Source organism: Beta vulgaris, chromosome 9, assembly GCF_026745355.1.
Source record: "Beta vulgaris subsp. vulgaris cultivar EL10 chromosome 9, EL10.2, whole genome shotgun sequence".
Classification (NCBI taxonomy): Eukaryota; Viridiplantae; Streptophyta; class Magnoliopsida; order Caryophyllales; family Amaranthaceae; genus Beta; species Beta vulgaris.
This window is the reverse complement of record NC_079210.1, coordinates 55,270,036-55,297,000: the sequence shown is the minus strand read 5'-3', so window position 1 is coordinate 55,297,000 and position 26,965 is coordinate 55,270,036. Positions and strand designations below refer to the sequence as shown.

The 26,965-nt window shown below is 35.4% G+C and overlaps 4 protein-coding genes and 1 non-coding gene across 14 annotated transcripts; 2 read left to right on the top strand and 3 right to left on the bottom strand.

Annotated features, from left to right (window-relative positions):
* The first annotated feature begins 269 nt into the window (after positions 1 to 269).
* Positions 270 to 1,980, top strand: LOC104904954 (secoisolariciresinol dehydrogenase). Its single transcript, XM_010693387.4, has 2 exons — positions 270 to 594; positions 1,008 to 1,980. The coding sequence occupies exons 1-2, from the start codon at positions 557 to 559 to the stop codon at positions 1,777 to 1,779; spliced, it is 810 nt and encodes a 269-aa protein (XP_010691689.1). The 5' UTR covers positions 270 to 556; the 3' UTR covers positions 1,780 to 1,980.
* LOC104904952 (F-box protein SKIP23) lies at positions 935 to 4,535 on the bottom strand. Of its 2 annotated transcripts, none has more exons than XM_048635994.2 (2): positions 2,138 to 4,535; positions 935 to 2,012 (listed from the first exon to the last, which is right to left on the bottom strand). In XM_048635994.2, exon 1 carries the CDS (start codon positions 4,411 to 4,413, stop codon positions 3,175 to 3,177), a length of 1,239 nt encoding a protein of 412 aa, XP_048491951.1. In that variant the 5' UTR covers positions 4,414 to 4,535; the 3' UTR covers positions 935 to 2,012; positions 2,138 to 3,174. The 2 variants fall into 2 exon arrangements, with proteins under 2 accessions (XP_048491951.1, XP_019107079.1); XM_019251534.3 differs by having other exon boundaries at positions 935 to 1,967.
* A 9,001-nt stretch (positions 4,536 to 13,536) lies between these two features.
* Positions 13,537 to 16,755, top strand: LOC104904951 (borneol dehydrogenase, mitochondrial). Of its 9 annotated transcripts, none has more exons than XM_010693382.4 (4): positions 13,537 to 13,699; positions 13,815 to 13,857; positions 15,556 to 15,639; positions 15,790 to 16,755. In XM_010693382.4, exons 3-4 carry the CDS (start codon positions 15,602 to 15,604, stop codon positions 16,559 to 16,561), a joined length of 810 nt encoding a protein of 269 aa, XP_010691684.1. In that variant the 5' UTR covers positions 13,537 to 13,699; positions 13,815 to 13,857; positions 15,556 to 15,601; the 3' UTR covers positions 16,562 to 16,755. The 9 variants fall into 9 exon arrangements, with proteins under 9 accessions (XP_010691684.1, XP_019107076.1, XP_010691682.1 ...); XM_019251531.3 differs by having other exon boundaries at positions 15,553 to 15,639; XM_010693380.4 differs by having other exon boundaries at positions 15,528 to 15,639.
* Positions 16,756 to 16,961: 206 nt separating this feature from the next.
* Positions 16,962 to 17,032, bottom strand: TRNAG-GCC (transfer RNA glycine (anticodon GCC)). The gene has a single exon. It is a non-coding gene; the product is annotated as a tRNA-Gly (tRNA).
* A 1,189-nt stretch (positions 17,033 to 18,221) lies between these two features.
* Positions 18,222 to 25,003, bottom strand: LOC104904950 (probable LRR receptor-like serine/threonine-protein kinase At4g37250). The gene is made up of 2 exons (XM_010693377.4): positions 23,001 to 25,003; positions 18,222 to 19,142 (listed from the first exon to the last, which is right to left on the bottom strand). Exons 1-2 carry the CDS (start codon positions 24,727 to 24,729, stop codon positions 18,469 to 18,471), a joined length of 2,403 nt encoding a protein of 800 aa, XP_010691679.1. The 5' UTR covers positions 24,730 to 25,003; the 3' UTR covers positions 18,222 to 18,468.
* Between the last annotated feature and the right edge of the window lie 1,962 nt (positions 25,004 to 26,965).

Here is a 26,965-nt window from a genome sequence, read left to right as displayed (position 1 = left end):
AAAGGAAAAAACAAAATTCAAGAAGCAAATAAATGATGGGACACGGTTTTTCTAGACAAATTACGAAAAAATATGGAACTAAATATGGAAATGAGAACTATATTTTGGGATACCCAAAATGAAAATGGGAACTATATTTTGAGACGGATAGAGTACTACTATTTGGGCTATGAGAAAATTGGGTACCCAAATTAACAGTTCCAACTGTTCAAGTAAAGAAACATGCCATCCACACAAAAAACATCTTGTTCGTCTTCATATATAATGCCTATGCTATATTATGTCCCCCGGAAAAAGCTACACAACAAATTCAGGACTTGATAAATCACTCTCATACAGTGATACTGATACTTGAATTTCCATATGATGCATGTGATATTGTGATTATACAGAGGTTCTAATTCTATAAATGGGTTTGATGCGAATCCAAAGGGTTCATGAAATGAGTTACTTTTACATATTCTAGAAACAGACTCGAAGAAATTCTAAAGCAATATAATCATCTATTCAATAAGCAGCAAGCTCTACAAGATATAATCCAGGAACTTAGGGATATATGGCAAGTATCTCAGCTTTCACTGCTGCTGCCAGAAGGTAAACACTTCTTTTTCTTCTTCTAACTCATCATTTGCTGTTACCATCTGATAACTGTAATCTATCAGAATCCTCCCTCCGCTTTTATTTATTTGCTACATTTTTGTACAATTAGAAGGAGATGTCATTTTCATTCTTTTTTTAGTGTACTTTTTGATCCCTTTAACATTAAGTAAGGTGGGAAAAGGGAAAAAAAGTAGTACTTTTTGGTGGAAAAAGAGGGGAAACAAATATAATACTATTACTTTTTGGTGGGCCAAGTCTCCTAATGAGGAAATGTAGCAAATAAAAAAAGCAACCTTTTTTGGAAAATGTAGCAAATAAATAAAAGCAGAGGGAGTAATTCAAAAAATATAACATTCAAATTCATCAATACTAATGAGGAATACCTAATATATACAATATGCATTCAGGTTGGAAGGCAAGGTTGCTCTCATCACAGGAGGTGCTAGTGGAATCGGTGCATGCACTGCTAAACTTTTTACCAAACATGGTGCTAAAGTCATGATTGCTGAAATCCAAGATGATTTGGGGTTATCTGTTTGCAAGAGCTTAGATCCATCAGTAGCTTCATACATCCATTGCGACGTCACAAATGAAGATCATGTACAAAATGCAGTAGACTCAACAGTAGCCAAATACAAAAAGCTGGACATCATGTTCAATAATGCAGGCATAGCCGGTAGCCATCCGAAGCCCAACATCCTTGATATCACGCAATCTGACTTCGAGGAAACAGTTAAGACAAATCTTATTGGGCCGTTCTTGGGAACTAAGCATGCGGCTCGAGTAATGATCCCGGCCAGACAAGGTAGTATAATTACAACAGCTAGTGTTTGTTCCATCATAGGAGGAGTAGCTCCACACGCTTATACTAGCTCAAAGCACGGTGTCTTAGGGCTCACAAGAAGTACAACTGTTGAATTTGGACAATACGGGATTAGGGTGAATTGTGTGTCGCCACATGCGGTGCCAACCCCTCTATTTAATAAGTTCTTACAATTAGATGATGAAGGTATCTCTAAGATATACTCTAATCTCAAAGGGACTTGGTGTAAGGTGGAGGATGTTGCGAATGCAGCTTTATTTCTTGCAAGTGATGATTCAAAGTACGTTAGTGGACATAACCTTACTGTTGATGGAGGATTTACTATCATGAATTCTGGGTTTTGTATGTTTGAATAGCTTATAGTAATGATTGTTGGGGTTATATTTGCAATTAGTAACACTATGTGTAGTACACTATTATATGTTGCTCCAATTTCTGCTTCAACTGAATAATAATATATACACTTCACTATCACTCTACCAACAGTATAGCCACCATAAACTTTTTCCAAGGCCTTCACGTAGAAATCGTCAAGCCAGAGCTCCTCTAATTTCAAAGGCCGCCAAAAAAGGACCAAAACCAATGTTCACTTCAAGAACATACAGTAATTTGAGTAAATCTTTAGCTTCATCAAGGCAACATGGCTAAAACAAACAATGGAAAGAGCAAAATTTAACAATCCAAAATCTTACCAGCAATGTAAATATTTAATACCTGCAAGACCGGTAGACGATAAATTCTTCATGAAACATAGTATGTGCACCTCTTACAGTGAATAGGCCAATAAGATGAGAAAGTGAGGTTATATTGTAAGTTCCTCCCATCCGTGATTTTAAGACCTCTTCGAGCTCAAGTGCAGACGTCTTCTGTCAACCAAGAAAAGACAGACTCTTGCTGAAGTCATCCTTACACAGATTAAACTCCCTTAAGTTTACGCTTTTGTTCTTTGAGTAGAGCTATGCCAATTTATGGTTTAACATCAAATACAGAAAGACGAAAGTTAAGGACTTGGGAGCATATATCAATATCGCAAAAGTCCTAAACTAACACGCGGATGAGCACATATACTACAAACTAGTGTACTTGAAAGTTGAAACAACAAGTCACATGTTTTAAAAGGAAACATCTCGTTCTCAAAAGTTTGTATGGGTAATCAACAAATTCAACTAGCAAGCATCCTTTAGACGAGATAACAAAACCAAAACCTCGTTATTCTTCAACAGAAGAAACATTCTGTACTCTTTTCTAAACCTCACACTCCCCTGATCCCCTCTGTTTGTCAGCCTTCCCTGGTCTGATCCTCCCTCTTTGTATATTCTTTGATTTTCTTCATAGGTTTCTTGAGACCTGAGCTTCCAGTGTGGAATTAATTAACCAACCCCCATCAGTAGACTAGAAAATTATTCAGCACAAAGCACAAAGAATATAGTGGAGCTGCATCCAAAATGTTAGCCCTTTTTAGCAGCCGCGGAGACTGCCATTCAGCAAGACGAAAAGGCTTGAAGAGATCAACCTTTTGGACCATATTAGCTTACTTGTATAAAAACAATCTTTAATTTCAGTACTAATTGATTGAAATCAAAAGATGTGGCAATGTGTTTCAGTGTTTGCAGAGAATTTACAATACAATCATACTCCTTTTGTTTGATAGACAACGATATGTAGCATAAGCTCCTCTATATTGCAAGGCGTTTGGGTACTCTTGAAACATTGGCAGAATGCCAGAAGCCCAATAGTTTCAAGATTAAGCACTAATCTTGCATTTCATATTCAGGGTACTCTTCATCATGTACAAACCAACTCGAAGGCGGCCAGAAAATCGCAGTCCAATGATCCACCAATGAACCAAAGGTCGTAATAGTTTCATCCTCTAAAGTGTAAACACCGGCATTCAACCCAAAACTCATATCAGCCTCATCATCATAACCTGTCAATCCTTCAAAATAGATGCAATTACCCTTACTCCAACCTAAATCCTCAGCACAAACCGAAAACGTCGCATCACGACTAACAAATAAAACCTTGTTTTCTAAACTCCTTACCTTCTCCCAACTATTTTTCCTCTCATTCAATACAAATACTTTAAACCCAAGTGGCTTTCCTACACAACTTTTATCAACAACCCACTCTTCTTCTTTTTCATCATAGTAATTACTAGGTCTTGGATTAACAATTTTATTAACCAAATATAAACGAAAATTACATTCAACTAAATATGTATACTGACCATTACATTCTTCTGCTGTGCTAACCACTTCAACAATCTCCAGCGCCGTCGAATCGATCATCACTAGCCTACCTGCTCGATCAACGGCGTAGAATTTTCCATCATAGCAAATAACATCATCAAAATAATCCTTCTTGTTTTTTTTCCCAGTTTCAATAATCTTCCATTCTTCATCCCCAGAATTCCAGAGAGCAATTTCTCCATACCCATATAAACCCAATACAGATATTTTCTCCCCAATTTTGACAACAACTTTCCTAAGAGAGATTGAAGAGCTGAAATCCTCAAAATCAAAGGTATTTTCTTCTCCATGATAACTGATCAATTGAAGACGATAACAACGACCCACCTCAAGATTTCGAAAACCCAATAAATCAATCATCTTCCCGAAATACCCAGATGAACAAAAGTAAAGCTTGTGCTTCGTTAATGGATTCAGTAGGGCCCACTTGTTTTGCCCTGTTTCTGAAACTTTGGTTAGCCAGACATTGTTGTGATTATGAAGGGTGAAATTAGGAGAGAGAATGTAAAGGAGAGTAGGAGAGAGAGAGAAAGGACGAGAATTGGGGTGGAGAGGAGGGAGAGTGAGAGGGAAATGAAGGTGGGGTTGGATTGGAGTAGCAAAATAACGCCATGATTTGCAGATTGAGCGAAAACGACATAGATCTGCTTTGGTGTTGAGTCGTTTTAAGATTAGGGCAAGTATGTCGTTGCTTAAATTCTTCCATGGCGCTTCTTCTTTTTCTCCTTCAATGTTAGCCATTTCTGTGTGATTTTAAAGATTATTGGGATGGATTGATGGGAATTGAATAATCTGGGTTTTAAAGTTGGTTTTCTGCGTTAATTGTAAGCATGATGACTCGACAAATTCTTTTCTGATTTTCTATGTGAAAAAAAGAAATTTATGGACAAAAAAAGGTTTACATCGATGCTTTGAGCCTTTGACAACTTTCTAAAATTTGGCTAACAAGTTTAGATAAATATTTAACAAAAATAAATAAATTGAACCGGATCACAATAACTTATTATGAATCGAAAATCATATGATAGAGTATAATTCAATATAGTCAGTTTTCGTTTGATATACACTGTTTTTGTATGATATAATCACTTTTTATGTAGTCAATTTTTGTTTGATAATAGTCAATTTTCAGAAATACTCAGTTTTCGTATGATATAATGTTCTCTCCAGTTTCAGTTCAGTTACAATAAGTTCAATTCAGTTCTGTTCAGCTCAAGTTATCATTTCTATTAGTTATAATTTACTCCCTCCGTCCCAAAACATAGTTCCCATTTTCATTTTGGGTTTCCCAAAATATAGTTCCCATTTCCATATTTAGTTCCACATTTTTCCGTAATTTGTCTAGAAAAACCGTGTCCCATCATTTATTTTATTCTTGAATTTTGTTTTTTCCTTTGCTCCATTCTCTCTCCTAAAATCATCTTTCCCCATACAACATTTATTTAAATAAACAAAAAATCTTTATTATCCCTCTTATATTCTACTTGCATAAATTACCGTGAAAAGAGGAAAATGGGAACTATATTTTGGGACGGAGGAAGCATAATAAATTCATTTCAATTCAGTTGCATTCAGATCAGTTCGATTCAATTCTGTTCATGCTCTCAAGTTTTTTCCCCCTAATATAATCATTTTTTGTATGATAAAGTCAGTTTAACAAACTATTGTGACGTTTTGAGTATTTAAATGACAAATAATACAACTAGTAGTTGTAAGCTTGTCTTAAACTAGTTCCAAGATGAGACTATATAATAGTAGCATATTATAGGGACATCTTGTATGATTCTTAGCAAAATTATCGACATTAGCCATAATATGAGTTTAACACTAAGCTTAGCTTGTCCTGAATGTCGTTTGTTTTTCATTTAATTTGTTTCGGCAAATTAGTTGGGGTGACACAAGATATGGAATCGAATCTCGTTTACATCACTATACTTAATCGCTCACATACACCAAAAAATGGAAAACAATTTGTTTAGGCAACTATCACTCAGAAACATAAGGAAACCTAACTTCACCTTCAGGATTGGAACCGAGATACTAGTATAATACAACCAATCGAGATAGTGGACACCATTATTTGGAGCATGGAATAAGAGGGAAATGGATTTTGAGATGTGGTCTCTACGTTACTTTATTCAACGGCTGATTTCACCAAACTCCGAAACTATGGCAGTTAGAAACACTCTCTATTATTCTCATATTTCACAAGTTTTATCCCATTAAACTGAGACTATGGTAGGAACATAGACGTTAAATGAAAGAGAAAATAAAGAGTTGTTAACAGTGGAAGAGTAGAATTAGCAAAATGACTAACGACATTAACGATTGTCATTCATTAGGGAGATTTGGATGTATATTTAGAAAACTCAAGAGTATATAAAAAAAAACATTGAGAATATATAATGAATTAGCCGAGAATCATTGAGTATTTGATAGTGAATGTTGTGTAAAAGAAAAAGCAAGAAACCCCACCTTTAGCATTCTCTAATATTTCATCTAGAAAAAGATTTAAGAAACACTCCAACAAGCTCAGAAGAACATTAAAAAACAAAAGGAGTATAAGAAATAATTTTATGGATTAAATTTGAATATTTTGAATTGTTAGGAATTATCTATCTATATGTTTAGGATAGATTTTAGGAATAAAGTGTTATTCCTAATAGGACTCTAAATGTAGGATGTATATATATATACTTGATTGATGAATGAGATGATCACACATAACATTAACCTAAACTTGACATGGTATCAAGAGCCAAAGGTTGAGAAAAATTCTCTCCACTAAAAATCCCAAAAACCAAAACACGATCACTCGATCGTCGACCAAATCCGACGACGAACACACCCAGATCGCCGAGCCAAACCAAAAACCACCCTGAGTACTCGAGTTTTTTTTCGAGTCTCCTTCCTTGATCACTGCGTCACCTCTCCGTATGTATTCCCGCGGTCTCGACGTGTCGTGATGACAGAATCTACCAAATCTAATCTCCCTAAACCGGATCCAGCCTACTTTCTTGGCTCCAATGATAATCCAGACAACTTAATCACTCCAATTCAGTTGAAAGATGACAACTTTGATGAATGGGCACGTGCAATTCGCATGTCTCTGAATGCTAAACGTAAATTGGGTTTCTTACAGGGCACTATTCCCAAGCCTTCGACTCCTGAAAAATTGGCTGATTGGAGCACTGTTCACTCCATGGTTACATTGTGTCGTGGCTCCTCAACACGATTTCCCCTTCTATTCGCAACTCAGCTTCCTTCTATGAAACGACACATGAATTGTGGGCTCATCTGCAGAAACGGTATTGTGTTTCGGATGGCACTCGAATTTGTCACCTAAAATCGCAGATTAGTGATTATAAGCAGCAAAAGACGGAAACTTAGACCGACTATTTTGGTCGATTGACTCGCTTGTGGGACGAGTTGTCCTCACAGGAGGTGCTCGATGTGAGGTTGTTTGGTTCCTTGACCTCTTCCCAAGGTACTCTCTCGTCTTATTTTCAATTAAGCAAAAATAATGGCATTATGGTTGGTAACGGAGGATAATATTGTGATGTATCACATATGTGTTTTGACTTATGGTGAATTTTGTAATAGTTAATGGCTGGAAAGCTAGTTGGAGTAGAGATTTGAGGGTCTTTGAACTTATAGTAACAATATTACAACTTACAAGTATCTGGCTCACATGAACTCAATAATGTCAGGCTCTCTTAATACTTGGATAACCTCTAGAACACAATCCCTCGTGCTTATTATTCCAAACAAAGCCAAAGCTTAAACCAGAGGTGAACTTCCTTGACTATAGAATATGTGAAATTGTTAGGTTTTGGTAAACTTGCTATACCCATCTAATATCGGAGTCCATGTTTCCATTCCAGGTTTCCAAAAGAAAATGTTTCCATCATCATAAGGAATCAGCACCACAAAACATTCATTACCCTCAGTAACTCCATCTGTTACCACAATGACTCTCCGAAGAGATGGATAGTTAAATTGAAATTTTACTATACTGTTATCAAACACATATTCATAAATGCAATCTATTTCGGTTATCATATGTTTTTTCTTCTTTTGTGATGTGTGTTATAATTCATCTGATGTTGTTACTGGGTTTTATACTAGTAGTAGTTTGATATGCTGATTAATTTTGGTTAAACTGAGAATTAGAAAGTCAAATAAATTATCAATACTCCCGTTGTTTGATTTCCAGTACATACATAAATAAGTGAAGTGACTGTTGATTCCCCACAGATAGCTTATTCTGAATTTCTGCCTTTCTGTTTCACAAGATTTCAATTATCAGTAGATACATGTATGAATCCTTAATTGTGGAGAGCCAGCTAAACATCATTATAGCTACACAACTTTCACTACCTTTAAACTCTTCAGTTTCCAAAACTGAAAACAAAAGTGCCACATATTGATCAACATGTAAATAACTTGTCTCTTGAATATCAAAAAATATACTGCATATATCTACTTCCTCCATTTCAAAATAGTTACACCATTTGGCATTTGATCACTATTTATCAATAAATTTTAACAAGCTTTCTCTCACCATTATATAAGAAAAAACATAATCAAGTGAGAATTTGTTAAATTCATTTTAATATAAGGATTTCAAATATCAATTTTTTTATATAATTTTTACTTATACGCAACTAGAGATATAAACGTCTTGACAAAAGTAAAAAGCAAACTGTGCAATTATTTTGAAATGATAAAGTATATATGTATATAACACCCTTTAGATTGGAGCAGAAATGGATGATCAACCAGAAAGTGATAGAGATTGGAGAAGTCTCCCAGAAGGCATACTCTCAGTAGTTCTTTAAGGCCTTAATAACACCAACATCGATTGTCGTAGGCTGCGTGCCGTCTGCACCTCGTGGCGTTCCTCTCTTTCTCCTCCTCCACGGTTCCATCTACCTTATTTCTCCACCAACACGAACGGAAAGTAACAGCAAGGCCAGTGTATTTGTAGATCGTGCCAAGAAGGATGATCCGGAAATCTGTTATGATATTGATAGTGACTACTACACATCGGAGTTGCAAATGTTCAGCAGGTATTGTGGAATTTATACCTTAGAAGATGGTAAGATTGTTACTACTCCTAGTGCTCATCTGCAGATATTTTGGCCTATTCCTACTTGGTTGGCGTCCTCCAATTAGGAAATAATGCATTCTGAATTTGATGAGAGACTGCTGCAGTTATAATGCTTTGTTTCATTTGAATTGTTTGTTTTATCAATGTCTGTTTTGAATCATTTGAGAAGTTTAAGTTTATCGAACTCTGTTTTGTATCATTGGACTAGATTAAGTTTATCAAAATCTGTTTTGTTTTCTAGTAAGTAGGAAGCAAACCTTGTTCTTGAATAGTTGAATTTAAAGAGAGACAGGTCTAGTTTTATGCTTGGTGCTTGAATATATTTTCATTTCATTAATTTGAGAAACTTGACAGTTATGCATCTCATTTCTGCAGGCAAAAGCAATGCAAGACCCCAAAATCCAGAATATTCTCACCGATCCTGTAATGAGACAGGTATGCTCTTTCTGAACTTGTATATCAACAGTCAACAGTACTGGATATTGCTTGATTTGCTTCCCTTGAAAAACCCGTACTGGATATGCAGTCAAATATACTATTTTAGGGTATATAGAGAAAGTTGAATCTCTATAATTGGAGTATGTGATATTCTTAATTGCCGGAAGATTGGGACTGATCGATTTCGCCAGGACCGACAGGAAGAAGTAGATCAACTGTTTTTGCAAATTTTCAGCTTTTTCATCTTGGTTTTTGGTTTTTGCAAATTTTGACTGTTTGATTTGAGTGCATAATCTTGCTTCTTTCATGTGGATTACTGTTTTTGCGAATTTATGGTTATAGTACTTAGAATAGGGTTGATTTTGGTGCTTTTTTTTTTTTTTTGTTTCAAGTCATATCAGGTTTCGGATTGTATTACTTCATCTGTTTTTTATTAGATGTTACACTTTTCAAATCACGGACTCCTAGGTAATTTTTGGAGAGGAGAGAGATAGAGAGAATGGAAAACAAAAGGGCCCCATGTGAACATGTGATAGGAGAGAGATAGAGAGAAGTTATTACCCAAAATAAAAGTGTAACATCTAATTTAAAACTTCCTAAAATAAAAAGTGTAACATCTAAAAAAAACGGAGGAAGTATATGAATTGATATTTAGTTGAATCTGGGATCTCAGTTTGCCGTTAATTTCAATATGGGATCTCAGTTTGCCGTTAATTCCATTTCTTTTTGATGCCTTCTTTCTTTGCTTTCCTTTTCAGCAGGATTGTTCAACCATATGTTACTTAATTTTTCCATTTCTTAACATGAAGATGAAGACATCCTCCGCAACAACCTTCCAATGTCCTCTAATACTCCTTCTTTGTTGTTTAATTTGCTTATTTTTTAAACGCTTTCGAGCCTAGGGGATTTTCCAAGAAGAAAGTACTTTGGATCATCTGAATAGGGGTAATGAGTCCAGTGACAATAAGGGGTGGGGTGGGGAATGGAGGGTTAATGAGTCCAGTGACAATTTTCTCTTGGATTGCGTTTCTATTGTGTAGTTTAGTTGCTTGTTATATTAACCTCCTAGACATCATCTTAGAGCAAAAAATAAGAAACTCAAGGATCTGCTTAGCTTCTTATCAAGGCCGTTGCTTTTCAAACTCACCTCCTAAATATCATCCTAGAGCTAGAATCCTGGATTGTGGTTCAGTAACGGCAATGCATCACCAAATCGACATCACCAAATCGTACTCAAGGAGAGCTTGTTTTTCCCCCGCATTAAACACTCAACCACGTTGGTTTGTATCTGCACCGCCCTTGCTTCTCACATGGACAACTATATGTTGGTTTATCATGTGCGTGCCAATAAAAAAGAATGTTAGGATCTTGTCCAAACCATCTCTACATCAACCTATCACCTCTGTAATCTGGTAAAAATGGTGTCTTTTGCGGTACTTCAAAAAGCTGGTATGATATAGCTCTATATTAGAAATGGTGCGCATGTATTGCCTTCTCTTACCTCTTGATTTGCAGTTCATGTGGTGTGTTCATAACATGAATTTTGTGTTGCAGGACTTTTTCAAGCGTGCCGATATCAGAGTACACCAGAGGAGTTTATATTTGGCTTGCCTAACGGGTCTTCTTGTGTTGGATGGTACGTTCCTTTTCTTGCTTCGCAAACAACTTCACACCGATCGTATATATCTTACACTTCATATTTAACATCTCTGAGCCATAACAACTATTCCATTTTCCCTGCAGCTTTCGATACATTTGCTGTCTAGCTGTGTTCAAGAATTGTCCTATTTTTAGACAAAGGATTTGACACCAAGGAGTTCTCTGCAATATGTATAAGCTTAGTACCCTGTATTTCCTGTCAGGAAGTACTATTCACCGGCACATGTGAAACATGGTTCACACATCCTTGTTATTGTAATTCTGGTAGCTTGTTTGCAAACATAATGGTTCTCTGTACACTTGAATGAAAATCTTTCTCCTATTAATTTGGCTACTTCCAAACCATTCAATTAGGTTCATTGTTTCACTTAATGAATAGTCCCAGAGTCCCAGTATCCTTTACGTTAACCCCATGCACTTAATGTTACGCCCCATTACTTGCATCAAATCACCATTTAGTGTTTTTTAAAAAAACAAACCTTTTTTATGAATTAACTTGGGAAGCATCTAACAAATAAATTCAGTTTACCTTGACCTTGATTTAGGTAGCTATCAAGGTTTTTCTTGTTGCATCCCCCACCTCACCCTTTGGCATTGCTAGGTAAAGCTGCAATTAATGGTTACAAAAGCTCACGCTCCATTATATTATGTTTTCTTACAAGTCCTAAAATCAGATATAACTTCTTTTGCCATCGTGGATTTTTATTTACATGTGTTTGTCTTCTAATCCTATTTTTCCGACAATCTGTTGTTGTGAGGATGCAGCATGATATAGTAAATGTTATACCGACGTATAACAAAACCCTTGCCATTATGGTAATGCACTTCCCCAATACAAATTGATGTTCGTTTTGATGAAGTAATGAGGCCATCACATCTCTTTCTTCTATCTACTTCTTTTGCACACTTGGTCTTTGTTTCAAGAGTTGGATTCATTACAGCCTTTTCTAGAGGGTCATGAAATTGAATGAGTGCTTCTTATATAGGATTTACACATAGCTATTATTATTGTTTCTACAGACACTTATTAGTAATTACAATTGGATCATATCTTCCTCTTGGAATTAGGCATATTGGAGCACATCCCTGCTAACTTAGAATGATCTGAGACCAAATGTCTCTCTAACATTGTCTCCTGCTTATGATTGCTGCAACAAATGTTGCTACAAATAATATGTTTAAACAATTTCAAAACTTAGTATTGAAGATAACCTTATAAATTTGGACTGCGTCATTGTGATAACAAAATTGTGGCCCTCCTTATTCAGGATAGTGAATATGTTGGAGACTTCCCATTAATAGAAAGATTTAAAACAAGTGTACATATGAACCTTCTTAGCACCATGGGCAAGAACTACTTTGTTACACATCTCTGTATATTGTGCCTTTTATTTAGTTAGTTTAACCTTATTTAGTACATTTCTTAACTTATTTAGAAAACAGTCCAATGCCAAATTTAAAAATGTATCTTTTGATCAGCACCTTTTTTTGCTGATGTTGCCACTAAAGCCTTTTCAGTCGGTTTTGGTTACAATAAGTTTGTCCAGGAACCTCCGGGAAAAATACAACTTTGAATTTTAGACAGGGACTGCTTCCCTATAAAAATGCGAAAATCGTCATGCAACTAGATGTTGTTCATCAAAGCTCCTCAAATGCGATAACGGTTAGCTAAGCACCCCTTGTTGTTGATATTAAATCTCTTTCTATGAGCCTTTTGAGATTTAATGCTTAGAGATTAACTCTCTTTCTGGTAATAGCCTAACAAAACCTATTTCTTCCCATTGATTCTATTGGTCCTTACATCCTCCTAAAAGTCTTATTAGTTAGTGCCTAAAATGTTATGGGTTGTACTTGCCTGGCAATAAAACACAAAAATAATTTTTTTTGCTACTACCATACCCAATTCAGAGTGGGCCTTTCAAAACTTGAGCCCAATAATTAAATATACACAATTGTTTTGTGGCCAACCAAAGCTACTTTCCAGCCACCGTTAGTCCAGAGGTTAAAGGCTTCCCTCTATAATTATGCTATTAGCCTATTGGTATTTTGTTTCCAAATTAAACGAACAAGTAAATTAATCGTATTTGCACACCAACCTTCCTTGGTTTGCCTAAAAACAACAAGTGTACTTACTAACTATTTTGGGGTGCCGCGCTGTACAAAAAAAATACAATTGTGTGTCCAATCATTGTGGGTATAATGGTAGATGCTCGTGACCAAGTTACTATTGTTTCTTTTTCCGCCTTTGTGTTAAGCTTCTCAATTTTTCTTAATAAATGATTCGCTACAAAAAGATTTTTTTTTTTTTAGTGAATGTGTCACAGTTAATTAAGGTGACCCTATTTTTCAGGGTAATAAGGGGTATAGAAAATGCCTCGACTCTCGAGCCAATGTTTCAAGTACCAGGCGTTACTGCGTTGAAGTAACCCATGACATACTTCCAGGAAAAGCTCGAACAACCTTCAACAAAAGGGTACCTGTACCCGGTGTACGGATAATTAGCTTAGGTCAACGCTCTTGAGGCCCACTCCTACCAAGCACACATTAGCATCCTTAATTTATAGACAGAAACGGTTATTATGAGACTTGCTTTTAATATGTCATAAAACAATAAATACTCCGGTACATTATACATTGATAGCATCTAAAACAACACTGATATTTCAAACTCCTCTATACATGACAAAACAAAAAGTCTTCACTCATAAAAGAAAGAAGACAATGAGAAGTTTCTGTTTACAGATCCATCTGAAGTTGAATTAAGGATTGCCGCATCGTCGAGCTTTTGCTGTGCTGCTATCTGCAAAATTTCCTTTGGTATGTGCATATCTGATATCTGTATTTTGGTGGAGTAATTATGTACAATATGTATGATTTGTGGTATAAACAGGAGCTTATAATTAACTAAACTAATTTGTGATTGTGCCGCTAGAATTGTGCTGTTTGGAGCAACGTTGGAATTTCCATTGTCCTGCGTAGGTACCTCCTTATGTTTTAGTGAGACACTTTGTCTTTAAATTAATATAATGCACAATCTTTTCCCTTAAAAAACCTAAGTTATGATTGAGTCTCCATATTATTTTGTCACAAAATTTAATATAGTGTTCCTGCGAAAAGGGGATTTGACAAAATAATATAATGCAACTAAACTAACATAATTAAGATAGTGTTTATGATACGAGTTATTTTTTGTGCAAAATCAAATCTTTTAATTTTTCATAATTCTTTATGGATGAATGGACTATGTTTTAACTTAAATTTAATTGGCGAATAAAGGAAAAGATCAAATATATAGTAAAATAAATAATTAGAATATGAAATAATAACTGATAAAAATGATATATGCAAGAAAGGAAAACTGATGAACATATTTAAATGATAAAGAAGAGATGGGGAGATGTTTTTGGTACCAAATCTGTTTTTTTTTTTTAAATTTTATAAAAAAGAAATCGTACTATCATTTTTTGTTAACAAAAAAAAAAAAAAAAAAGAAAGAAACGGAAGAAATTGATGATGGTAATAAAGGAGAAGTTTACCAACACATGCTTAGTTGTGTAAGAGAGTTGTTCTAGCTTAATCAGGATTCCAGTCATGGGAACACAACGGTGTGTGTTGGGAGAGCTTTACTCCAAATTAGGGCCTGGCCCGGCTCGAATCTGGATTAGTCGGATCCAAAATGGATTTAGGAAACCGGATGGATTCACCGAAAAAAAATAAAGGAGAAGTTTCTTGTGTTGACTAATAAGTGAGCTAGCCATTTGTCAACACATTTACGCAGGAGGTGAGCTTGAGGTGTACTCCAATGTCCAAGCTCGTTAATATGGCTTATTGAAGAAGCTATGTATGTGCCTATATATTGTTATAGGCTTTGGTATGTTAGTTTAGTTGCAGCCGCAAAAGAATTGCAAATTGTGTGAGTGCATTAGAGTTAAAGAGTGCATAAACACAAGAGTGAGAGAGAGAGTAGCTGCAAGGGAGATAAACTCATTATCAGTGGTGTGTGGTGAGAGTGTTTTTTGGTGTTAAGTACTTGTTGAAATTACTAAGAGTGATGGTATCTTCTAAAATACAATATAGCTAATATTGTAGTTGTAGTATATCATTGAACTCCCGAAATATTAATAGTAAAGTTTCGTACTTGGAGGCTGGATCGAGACCATGGTTTTCCCTGTTGCTAAAGAAGGTTTTCCACGTAAAAATATTATATGTCAATTCTGCCATTTTGTACTATATTTTTCTTCCTGATATTTTGCGTGTTTGTTGCTTATTTCCCGCCAATTATAGGGCCATTTTTTATTAGAGATGAGTTGATGGAGGTAGAAACTTGGATCAATATCATGGTTATAGATATATGGTTTTTGCTACTAACTTTGTATTAGTAGTCGTGGTGGTGTGAAGTTGTTGCTTTAGCTACAATTTTAGCTTCATACACTTCTAGGAACAAATTAAAATAGTTTATATGTTTCCAAAGTGTGCTAGAACCGATATGTCTTAACCCTCAACCTTATGTATAATGTATTAGCTATGTTCTTATGCATTGAAAATAAAGGTGTAGATTTCAAACTCTCTTTTCATAATTTCATTTTGTTAGTTCCAGTTCAGAATTGTGTACGTTTGATTGGTCTATATGTTGTTTGTTCTTAAGTAAGGAAGACTTCTTATTCAATTAGCAGCAAGCTCTACATTCTACAAGACTAATTCAGCAACTTATTAGGAATTATGGCTAGTATCTCAGCATTAACTGCTGCTGCCAGAAGGTGAGTTCACAAATTTCTTTTCAAAATATCATTTGCTTTTTTTACCATCTCAAAGTTGGCATTAATCAGGTTATGAGATTATGATTACAATCTAGCAGTATTTGAATATTTTTAAGTACTAATGAAGAAAATTTACACATTGTTTCTTAGGTTGGAAGGCAAAGTTGCCCTGATCACAGGAGGTGCTAGTGGAATTGGTGAATACACTGCTGAACTTTTCACCAAACATGGTGCTAAAGTGATGATTGCCGATATCCAAGATGATTTAGGGCAATCTGTTTGCAAGAACTTAGGTCCCTCGGTAGCTTCATACATCCACTGTGATGTCACGAATGAAGCTCATGTACAAAATGCGGTGGACTCAACAGTAGCCAAATACGAAAAGCTGGACATCATGTTCAATAATGCAGGCATAGCCGGCAGCTATCCAAAGCTCAACATCCTTGACATCACACAATCTGAGTTCGAGGAAATCATTAAGGTAAATCTTATCGGTCCCTTTTTGGGAACCAAGCACGCAGCTCGAGTAATGATCCCAGCCAAACAAGGTAGTATAATTACAACGGCCAGTACTTGCTCCGTCATAGGAGGAGGAGCTCCTCATGCTTATACTAGCTCGAAGCATGGTATCGTAGGACTCACAAGAAACACAGCTGTGGAACTTGGAAAATATGGGATTAGAGTGAATTGTGTGTCACCACATGTGATCTCAACGCCTTTGGTTAAAAACTTCTTAAAATTAGATGATGAAGGTGTATCTAAGTTCTACTCTAATCTCAAAGGAGCTTCGTGTAAGGTGGAGGATGTCGCGAATGCAGCTTTGTTTCTTGCAAGTGATGATTCAAAGTTCATTAGTGGACATAATCTCGTGGTTGATGGAGGCTTTACCATTATGAATCCAGGATTTTGTATGTTTGAATAGCACTAGTAATGATTTTTAGGATTACTGGAGAGATATTATATATGTTTGTCTATTGGTAATTCTAGATTTCTAGTAGTGGAGTTAATAAGATCATCTGACTACTACTGTCATGGATGATGTTATTGTTTTTTCTGTAACTACGAACATAAATAGCAATAAAGGCATATGTGGTTATTCACTCATTCGACAACAAATCATTCTATTCTATATGGTTCATAGTTTCAGTCTACTACACAATCTACATTCTACACTGTTCAAAGGTCATTCTGTATTTCAAGCAAAAAAACACTTTCTAAAGTTGCTGCTTGCACCAGCAGGGAAAAAAAAACAAATTTGTTCAAAAGTCATTTTGAATTTCAAGCCAAAAAAAAACAGTTGTACTGGTAGACAAAATAAACAATGCACCAGCCGGGAATCGAACCCGGGTCTGTACCGTGGCAGGGTACTATTCTACCACTAGACCACTGGTGCTTGGTTAATATTTTTCTACATTTTTAATATAGAGCGGCTGCTAATGACAAAACAATAAGAGTTGCTGCCACTTTCAAGTACATTATTCCGAAAGGTATGAAGGATTAGTTACCTAAAATTTCCCCTTAAAAAAAAAAGTTACGTAAAATTTCGAAAGTACTACTACTAGAAAGAAACTCATTTTCAAAAAAACGCAAGCCTCTAATAGAAATTTAAGAATCTATAAGATGGTAGCACTAGTTCAGCTCATTGGCCTAGTTACTTAACTTTTAAAAGGGTGTTTCTACTAAAAACAGTAGTTGAAGTGGGATTAGCAAGTCGGACATTTGTAATTGGATGTAAATTTGATGAATGCTAAACCGAATTTCCAAATGGGTTGTCACCTGCAAAACATAAAGATTAACCCGAAGGTTTTTCTAGTGAACCCTCCGATGCTTAAATCAATCGGCTGAACAATATAAAGCAAGAGAATGGGGAAAATTGCCAATATATGTATTTGTTTAGTTAGGTGAAATTAGCTTTTATTTAATGCCAAATAGATATATATAGTGGAGATCGAGTAGGTCTAGGAGTCCTTGAGCCGGCCCTCTATGTATCTTACTTCCAAATTTGGGCGTAGCCATCTCACCATGGCCATCTAGCAAAATCGCAATAGGCTTGGGCTGGAATTTTACCCCAACAGAGAAGCATGGTATCTTTATCTCTAGTTGATAATCTACTAATTTACCCACTGAGTAAATAATAATCCTAACCTCGCCGGTAAGATGTGCCTGCAAGATGAACTCTGGGTCCTCTGGCGGAGCCTCCGACACTCAAGTCAGTACCCAAAGATGGATCAATATCATAGAGAAAGTAGGGTAATTTGTAGAGAGTGGAGAGATATCCCTTTACCTTGACCGTAAGTCCTCTATTTATAATAGTGACTTATTAGGTTAAATAGAGTGAATGAGCCTCTTAAGGCCTACGGGCCATATAACGAGTTATTCCCAATAGAGAAATGATCATACTCGTATTAGGCCTATATGTTATTGTTAAGGTAATCGGGAATATAGACTGCTTTAGGTAGCGTCATTATTATTCTCCTAGTTGCGCATAATATAAATGTCACTTCCGTATGATGGGCACATTTAAGTTCAATAGAATTTGCAAAATTCTTAATGCAGCTCAAAGGTTACAATGAAAACATAACTTAAACCATCCAACTTAACAAATTTCATTAACTTCCTCACAGTACAAACAGTCAATTCTATGAATAATCATAATTTAGCTAAAAGAACTTACAACACTCTTACATCAACTATCCACACATCCCTTCTCACATTTCTGTGAAAAGACATTAAGATCAAAAAAAAGATGGAAATCCATGTATATAGGGAAAAAAATAATAGGGAAAAGGATAAGGAATTAAATATAAATTTTAAGTCTAAGAAAATACATCAGTGAACAAATGATAATGAGACCTTCTCAAGGACTTGGAGAGCTTCTTTCATTGATGGTCTCTTTTGGGGTACCAATGATGCACAACTAAACCCTAACTTAAATATAGCCATCATAGCTTCTTCTTTGCCCTGTATTTCAGCCCTAAGTGCAACATCAGCTATCCTTAAAACCCAATATCTATCCTCAAGCCCAGAACTTGGGGTCCATTGGCCCAATTCCCTGTCCAAGTAAACTTTTCCAGTTAGAAGTTCTAGCAACACTATCCCAAAGGAGTATACATCCCATTTTGGGTTGGCCTTGAGATTCTTCAAGGATTCGGGGGCCTGGTAAGGCGACCCAACACCGGTAGTACTTCCAAACGGGTTAATATACGGGCTTCCACTAACCGAAAGATCTTGGGTACCGTCGTATGAGCCCATGGACCTTTTACTTCCGAATTGACGGGCCGAGCCACTTCCTTTGCAACTATTATTGTTGCCATAAACTAGGCAGCTGAGCCCAAGATCACTAATTATAGGATCCATGTCTTGTGTTAATAGTATGTTGCTTGGTTTAATATTAGCATGTACATATCTCTTTTCATGAATATGGCTTAATCCTCTGGCAACTCCTCTTGCAATCCTTAACCGAGCTTCTAGAGGTAAATGGTATGGTGTTGAACCGCTCTTTTCTATAATTTCACAAAAAAAGAATGTAAAGATTCACATTAAAAGCATGAATTAGTTAAAGAAAAAGCAAGCGTGTATAACCAACTAATAAAGATGACATATAGTATAAAGCAAATTTCATAATGAAAAGAACCTAAAATAACACCATTAAGAAAACTTTATAAAACTCCCTTACATTAAGGTATCCTAGTCCGTAGAGTACTTTTAAGTATTAGCACTTTTTTTAGACCAAACAAACACTTTCCTTAGCTATGTGAATATCCATTATATATGAACACAAACTCTTTCTATCAAACCTTCTAATACTTAAAGACACTAGCTTTATGTATTTTTTTTAAAGGTAAAAAGAAGGTGTCATAACCGCCAGAACCTCGACAGGCCAACCCGGCCCGAGTTTGCAGGCAAAGCCTCTTGGGAGTAAGGGGAGAATGGTAAGGGAAAATCCCATCCCTAAAGTGCCTCTAGTGGGATTTGATTCCACAAACTCAAGGTTGTGAGATACAAACCAAACCACTAGACCAAGTACTACTTGGTACTAGCTTTACGTACTTATATATATAACTTTTCACATAGCTTATAACTATTTTAGTATTACTTTCACACATTGAGGTTCTGTTCTTTTAGGTATTCAGTTCAGTTTAACTAATACTTTCCTCCCACAATTTTACTTTAGTTCAGTTCAACTCGTTTCAGTACAGTTAAGCGTAAAAGAACATAAGCTAATTAATAATGTAATCTATCTTTCGTAACTTATACTGTTTTTCATTCAACTAATAATGGTATAAATAATGGCCTAAGTTAACTTGTACATGAAAGAAAAGGTAATAAAAAGAACATCTTATAAAATAAAGTGGTACATTATTATGAGTACCCTAAACTTTTCTGACTAGAAATTGGTTGAAAAAAAGAACCACCGACAAAAAAGAAGAGAACAAAAAGTTTTAACTGATTGGAAGTCACTTTGAGTACAGTACAGGCAAAAGAGGCATGCATAGAATGCTATCATAGTCATAGTAAGTAAGAATTTCAGTTACTATACAACCTCTTAATTCCTTTTTTTAGTTGAATAAAGTATAATATTTTTTTTTAAGTTGGTAAAATGAACGACCTTACTGAATTGGCGCCTCGAACAGGTATAACTAGCCAGATTTATAGGTTAGACTCCTTGGATGGTGGGGATGGTAAGGAAAACTTCACCTGAGCCCCTACTGAGATTTGATCTCATGATCTTGAAGTCGTGAAGCCAAATCTTTACCACTAGTCCAAACCTTACTTGGTGAATAAAGTAAAATATGAATAAAGCTTAGAAAGTGTTAAATAGTTTATTACAATCCGATGTCCATACAATGATAAAGTCTCCCTGTTTAAGATTGAAGACATAGGGGAAGCAAATTATTACCCCACAAGCCAAATCATTGAGCAAAGTCCTGTAGTTTTCTGATTTTCTTGATGGGCCAATTTTGATATGATATGTTCTTATCTTGGTGATTTTTAGCCCGTGACAATAGGAAATTTTCCTAATTGTTATTTTATGTACTCAATTCTTTGGGTGTATTATGTATGGACCAAATGCTTTAAATTTAGTGTATCTATACTACTATATGGTGTGACAGAGCAGAGGTGTCCCTAAATTGGAGTAACAAGAGCTCCCAAAAAAATGATGCGACTGTGCATGGGAAATACGCCAAGAGGAAGGATTTTACAAATATTTCTTTACAAAATTTTAGTTTTCTTTTGATAATACGTGATTTTTTTTATTCGAAATGATATTACACAAATAAATATGTCATGCTTCTAATATTGGACTTAAAACTCACTCTCCTAGACTTATCTTAATTGTTTATTATGAATTCATGCCTCCCAGATACCCTCATTTTCGTGATCATAAGAGAGGGGAGATTCGAACCTATGACCTATTGTTTACAGTACCTCAATCTTAACCACTAGGTCAAGACGTTCTTAATTATCTTAGTACATAAGAGAAATAAAAAACAACTATTCACGAGTCACAAGTCTATCACAAGTCTATGATGTTTTTTTATTAGGAAATTAAGTCAGCCCAAGAGCTAACTCCAATACTGGGGGTAAGGTTCAAACCCCTGATCTCAAGGGCCAAGGCCCAAGGGGGAAGCACTCTACCCACTTGAGCTAACTCCTATCCTTCTATTTTATGTTTAATAACTAGACAAAATTTATTCAAATGGAATATTTCTTTCTTTTTCCTCTCACTTTTATTATTCTTTTTCTGTTAAAATTTTATTCCTTCTTCTTTGTGACCTTAATCATTTACTTTAGACAAATAACACGGGTTTTTAGGCCAAGACATCACAGGACTTCAACAAAGCAAAAAAAAAAAAACTAGGTGAGGAATGGATTGTCATTATGGCACATGTTAGTTTCGTATAGCTTTATGGTACACAACAAATTGCAACAGACGCCCAGGAATTTGCTCATTTTTCTGGGAAAATGACCCCATTAACCTATTGTTTTCTTAGTCCTTTTATGATCTAATTTCTTGTGAAGTAGATTTATACAATTATAGTACTTTGGTACTCTGGCAGCTTACTCTAAACAGTGTCATTAACCTAATCTCAAGACAAAATATGCTGGCCTCATTCTAAACAGTCACAATAAAGTATATCCATAAGAAACCAAAATTGTCAAAACATCATATCAAACGACCCACCAGAAAAAGGTAAAAACACAAAATTCTGCATAAAACAACTACGAAAAGTAAGGAACTAGCTACTCCAAGAAAGAGCATATCGTATCTACCACTACTAGCAGTTTATTAAGAAAAACATATGCACATGTTACTGATTGAGTTGGTCTAAATGCTTAGCTTAGGTGCATAAAAATATTCAAAACATTAGAAGTGAGCACCCTAGACTCAGTCGTTGATATCTTAAATTACTCCCTCTGGACTCCCTGTTTCATAAGATAGTGCTTGATTTTTTCTTATATGGTCTCCAAAATATATATATTTTTGAGTTTTGACCTTCAATTTCGTATTAATAAAATATACTTTAAAAGTTAATATTGAAATTACACATCGAGGTGAACCTAATTAACAAGATCATACATATGAGCATGTTTTTTGTATATATTAATGAAAATATTTGATCAAATATTTTAAAGTTTGACCTTAAAAAAGAGAAATAAACACTATATTATAAAGCGGAGGAAGTATAATTTAGCATGAAGGGTATTTATGTCTTTTTATTAGACAATTACGTACATAACAGCTCGATGTGAAGAGTTATTCTTACTGATTGGGGTCGGGTTTAACAGTTTAACTTGGTTAAGGTGTCGTTCAATACAAAGTAGAGGTTACGAGTAATGACAATAATGTTATACATACATTAGCCTGATAAAAGTTGGAAAATTAGAATGACCACATAATATTCTACAGTATTTAGATGGCTACAACCGTGGTTTGGTCATGGCCCGAAATTGTCAAAGAGGCCAACTACCGATGAATAACAACAGACCAGATCTTATGCATGCATGTTTAACTAACTAAATTAAAAGATATTTTCTCCGATCTTTATTAATCTATCTATTTTTTGGCGTAAAATTTTAGGAGAAATAAATTCGTGCGTGGAACATAAAAGGAAAGAAAAAACATTATTTTATGTTCGAGTTGAATGTATATATGTGATAGAAAATTAATGGTCTCTATCTAAAATAATATAAACAAAAGAAATGGGTAAACTAATAAAGGACATCCCAAAAAGAATACGAGTAAACTAATAAAGAACGGATGTAATACTTCAATAACAACAAACGTTAACACATAGTCACATTCACATACAAACATAAGTGAAAGATGAGAGAAGTTAATAGAGGAGAGAACTTACTGTAAGCAGAAGTAGCAAGGCTACCATTAGAGATATAATCATAGATGACAAGTTTCTCATCCGAAGACCAGTAAAATCCACGAACACGAACCAAATTTGGATGCCTAACTTTAGCAATAGCCTTAATATGTCCTTCAAAATCTCTCAACCTTTCAACTGCAATCTCTCCTAACCTCCTCACAGCAAATGTACTCCCATCTTGTATAACAGCCTTGTACACTATACTCGACCCTGTTGCTCCCAATATATATGCCGACGCCTTCAACAGCGTCTCGGCTTCGAGTTCCGTCTCCCCATCAACCATCACCAATGATCCACCACCACTACCACCACCACCACCACTGCTAACATCGTTCGATTTCTCTCCATTATTATTCTGTCCCTTCTTTTGATCATAATTATCATCATCAGTACCACCACTTTCACTATCAGAACTTGTCCTATTATCTGACGTTGCCCCTTCTTCACTCTCTTGTCCTCTGACACAATAAGTGAAACATTTTTTGTGCATCTTGTTGTTTGGAACTACAGTGGTAGTTGTTGTATTATTATTATCAATATGCACCAAGAAATGATCATTGCTTAAGTTTGGTACATTTTTCCCTGGAAGAATAATATCTTTTTTTGGACTTTGTTGCTGTCGTTGTTGAACATTCTTTTTTCTAAGTTGATAAAGATAAAAGAAAACAACCCCTAATATTCCAACTCCAGCTAAGTCAGCTAATGTAATTCCAACAATAGCGGCGGGTTTTAAACCATTGTTATTGTTATTATGATCACCCGGAGCTTTTGCACCTGAATTCGAATCCACAGACTTTGGAATCACAGCAATAGCAGGCGAAATCGAAGCAGATACATTAGGTGGAGTTGAAAGTGTTGAAGGAATCACACACAAATTCTTCAATGGCTTCCCACATAACTCCTGATTCCCGGAGAAAAACTCCGGGTTTTGGCGCATGAAAGGTGTCGAACCTGGGACTTCACCCGTCAAGTTATTAAACGATATATCAATGGTGGAATTCTCCGGTACACCGCCGGCGAACTCCGGCGGAATAACACCGGAGATTTTATTATAAGAAAGATTCAAATACCTTAAAGTAGGCCCCACACCAAGATCAAACGGTAAAGAGCCGTTAAAAAGATTGGAAGAAAGATCAAGAACTTCAAGAGAAGGTGGAAAACCAGAAGGGACATTTCCGGAAATATAATTCCCTTTAAGGGATAAAACCGTCAAGTTAAAAAAAGCAGAGGTGAAATTCTGAAAGAGGGTCCCACCAAAGGCGTTATCAGAGAGGTTAAGGAAAGTTAAGGAAGAGTGTGAAAAGACAGGAATGTCCCCGGAAATAACATTAGAGGAGAGAGAAAGAACTTGAAGTTGTGAAGAATTAAAAAGAGTGACTGGTAAAGTACCGTTGAAGAAATTATTGGATAAGTCGAGGTGTTGAAGATGTTCGATTAAGCCGAGGTCAGGTGGAATAGAACCTAGTAACTGAGAGTTAGGGAGTGATAAAGTGATGACACGTAGATCTTGACTGCAAACGACGCCGTTCCATGAACAAGGGTTTAGGTCTAAATAGTCCCATGAGTTAAGGACAGATAAAGGGTCACTAAGAATGGAGTATTTGAGTGCAAGGAGGAAAGAACCATCAGAGTTTAAGGAAAGAATTGGGTTTAGTAGGAGAGAGAAAATGGGAATGATTGTGAAGAAGAGTTTGGAAGTTGTTTCCATTTTTAGGAAGTATGTGGGTATGTGTGTGTGTTTTTTTGGGTTTAGCTCACATCTGAATTCATGGAGCGGGAGAAGAAGGGGGGATGAAAAAGGGAGGAGGAGAGAGAAAGAGGTTGAACAACTTAGAAGTGTTTTGGTGAGGTTGTTTTGGTAAGCAGAAGTAGTGGAGAAGAGAGGGAAATGATTTGGGTGAGAGAGAGAGAGAGTGAGTGAGTTTGAAGGTGGTGTTAGTTTGTGTTGGTTTGGTGATAATGATGGGAGTTGGGTTTTGAGGAGGTGAGGTCGGAGGTCAAAGAATGAGCCAAATATAGAAAAATGTTTAATACATTGAGCCAAAAGGTAATGACTTTTTTTTTGGTTGAGACTTGCGCAAATTAGATCCTACACCGAGGTGTAGTATGAGCATCTTATACCTTGCTCATGTGGTTGCTTTTTGGTAATACTAGTCTTCATATGCACGCGATGCGTGCGTTAATTTCAAAATTTGTTATTCTATTAGATACTCCATTCGTACTTTATTTATGATTAAACTTAAATGTGAAAAATTCAACAGTTAGATGAATTTAGATATATTAATTCGATAATGTAAAAAGATAAAAAGATTGTGAGTGATTGTTAACATTAATTTTTTGTGAATGAATATCGAAAAGAAAGAACAAAAATAATGAGTTGGTTTAACTGAATTAAAGAGTATCAAAGGTAGTGAATGTGCAGACTTTTCATGTGCACGTTATGTATGCCATCTTTTTTTATAAGGTATAAATATTTTGTCCATTTAATTTTTGATTGAAGTATTTGATGCATATACCATTTTAAACTTGTTTTAAATGGCAAGTTAGAATGAGAAATTTTTAAATGATTTGTTTTTGTAATTTTTTTCATTCCATTAATTAGATCATTAAGGGTATTTTAGTCACTTCAAAAGAGGACACCACACCTCCTCCCTTGGCTTATATAATAGAGATTTTTGAAAGTGGGCCAGCTATTTCTCTCTCATCACGTGAAACAAATTTTTTTGTGTACAAATGCATATGGTTTGGTGTACAATAATATACGAGTGTACATTTAGGGATTTTCAGTGATCAAAGCAATGACCATCAGTGTACATTGTTATTTTATTGAATTTCGATGTGAGACTGTAATTGTACATATTGAATTTCATCAGTGAACAAACATCAAACACACTAGTACAAAGATTGAAAATTACTCACTTGACATATTTCGATATGGGACTATAATTATACATATTGAATTTCATTAGTGAACAAACATCAACACACCCAGTATACAAAGATTGCAAATTACTTCCTTGACATCAGCTTCATGAATTAGGTTACTTTCAGCTGGGGGTTGTCATTGTACATTTTGATTTTATTAATGAACAACCACGAAGCCAAGAATGTACAAGGAGGTTGAGTGTGGAAAAGAGAGAAGTGGTGAATTTCGATATGATACTGTAATTGTACATATTGAATTTCATTAGTGAACAAACATCAACACACTTAGTGTACAAAGATTGCAAATTACTCATTTGACATCAGTTTCAGGAATTGGGTTACTTTCAGTTGGGGGGCTGTCATTGTACATTTTGATTTTGTTAATGAACAACCACGAAGCCAAGAATGTACAAGGAGGTTGAGTGTGGAAAATAGAGAAGTGGTGAACAGTATATGGGGGAAAATGATGGTGCTTGACCTGTCAAATCAGTTACTTTTTGTATTTTCGACATGTACATTGGATGTAATGCGAATGTACATTAGCCGCTGTCAAATCAATTACTTTTTTGCATGTTGAATGGTGCATTTCATTCTTCTTGCCTTGCGTTTTGGAGCTGGTGTAGGATGCTCATCCTACACCTTGGTCCAGATCTACTAATTGTGAGACTTGAGAGCGAAGGATAGCCTAGTAATTAGTGTTTTTGTTTCAGTTTCAAAATATCTTGGAATCAATTTATGATAAGTTGGGATTTCCTTTATTCCTCCAACTTGTCAATGTTTCTACTTACTTTATTAAAAAATAAAAAAATAATTTCATTGATTTGCTCCTTTTGTGTTAGTTTACCCATTTCTTATAATATACAGTTTTAGAAGAATAAAACATTTTATGTGAACTGAGTTTATAATAGTTTATTACGTAATCAAATTGACTTTATCACACAAAAACAACATATATATTAGAAAAAAAAAACTCGACTATATCATATGAAAATCGATTTTATCAAAAAATTGACTATATT

Excerpts from the sequence above, each read along its gene's own strand:
- LOC104904954 (XM_010693387.4), top strand. The coding sequence starts at position 557 with ATGGCAAGTATCTCAGCTTTCACTGCTGCTGCCAGAAG. Across the intron at positions 595-1,007 it reads TTCACTGCTGCTGCCAGAAG|GTTGGAAGGCAAGGTTGCTC; the intron begins GTAAACACTTCT and ends ATATGCATTCAG.
- LOC104904951 (XM_010693383.4), top strand. The coding sequence starts at position 15,602 with ATGGCTAGTATCTCAGCATTAACTGCTGCTGCCAGAAG. Across the intron at positions 15,640-15,789 it reads TTAACTGCTGCTGCCAGAAG|GTTGGAAGGCAAAGTTGCCC; the intron begins GTGAGTTCACAA and ends ATTGTTTCTTAG.
- LOC104904950 (XM_010693377.4), bottom strand. The coding sequence starts at position 24,729 with ATGGAAACAACTTCCAAACTCTTCTTCACAATCATTCCCATTTTCTCT. Across the intron at positions 19,143-23,000 it reads CCTTGCTACTTCTGCTTACA|AAAAGAGCGGTTCAACACCA; the intron begins GTAAGTTCTCTC and ends GTGAAATTATAG.
- LOC104904952 (XM_048635994.2), bottom strand. The coding sequence starts at position 4,413 with ATGGCTAACATTGAAGGAGAAAAAGAAGAAGCGCCATGGAAGAATTTA.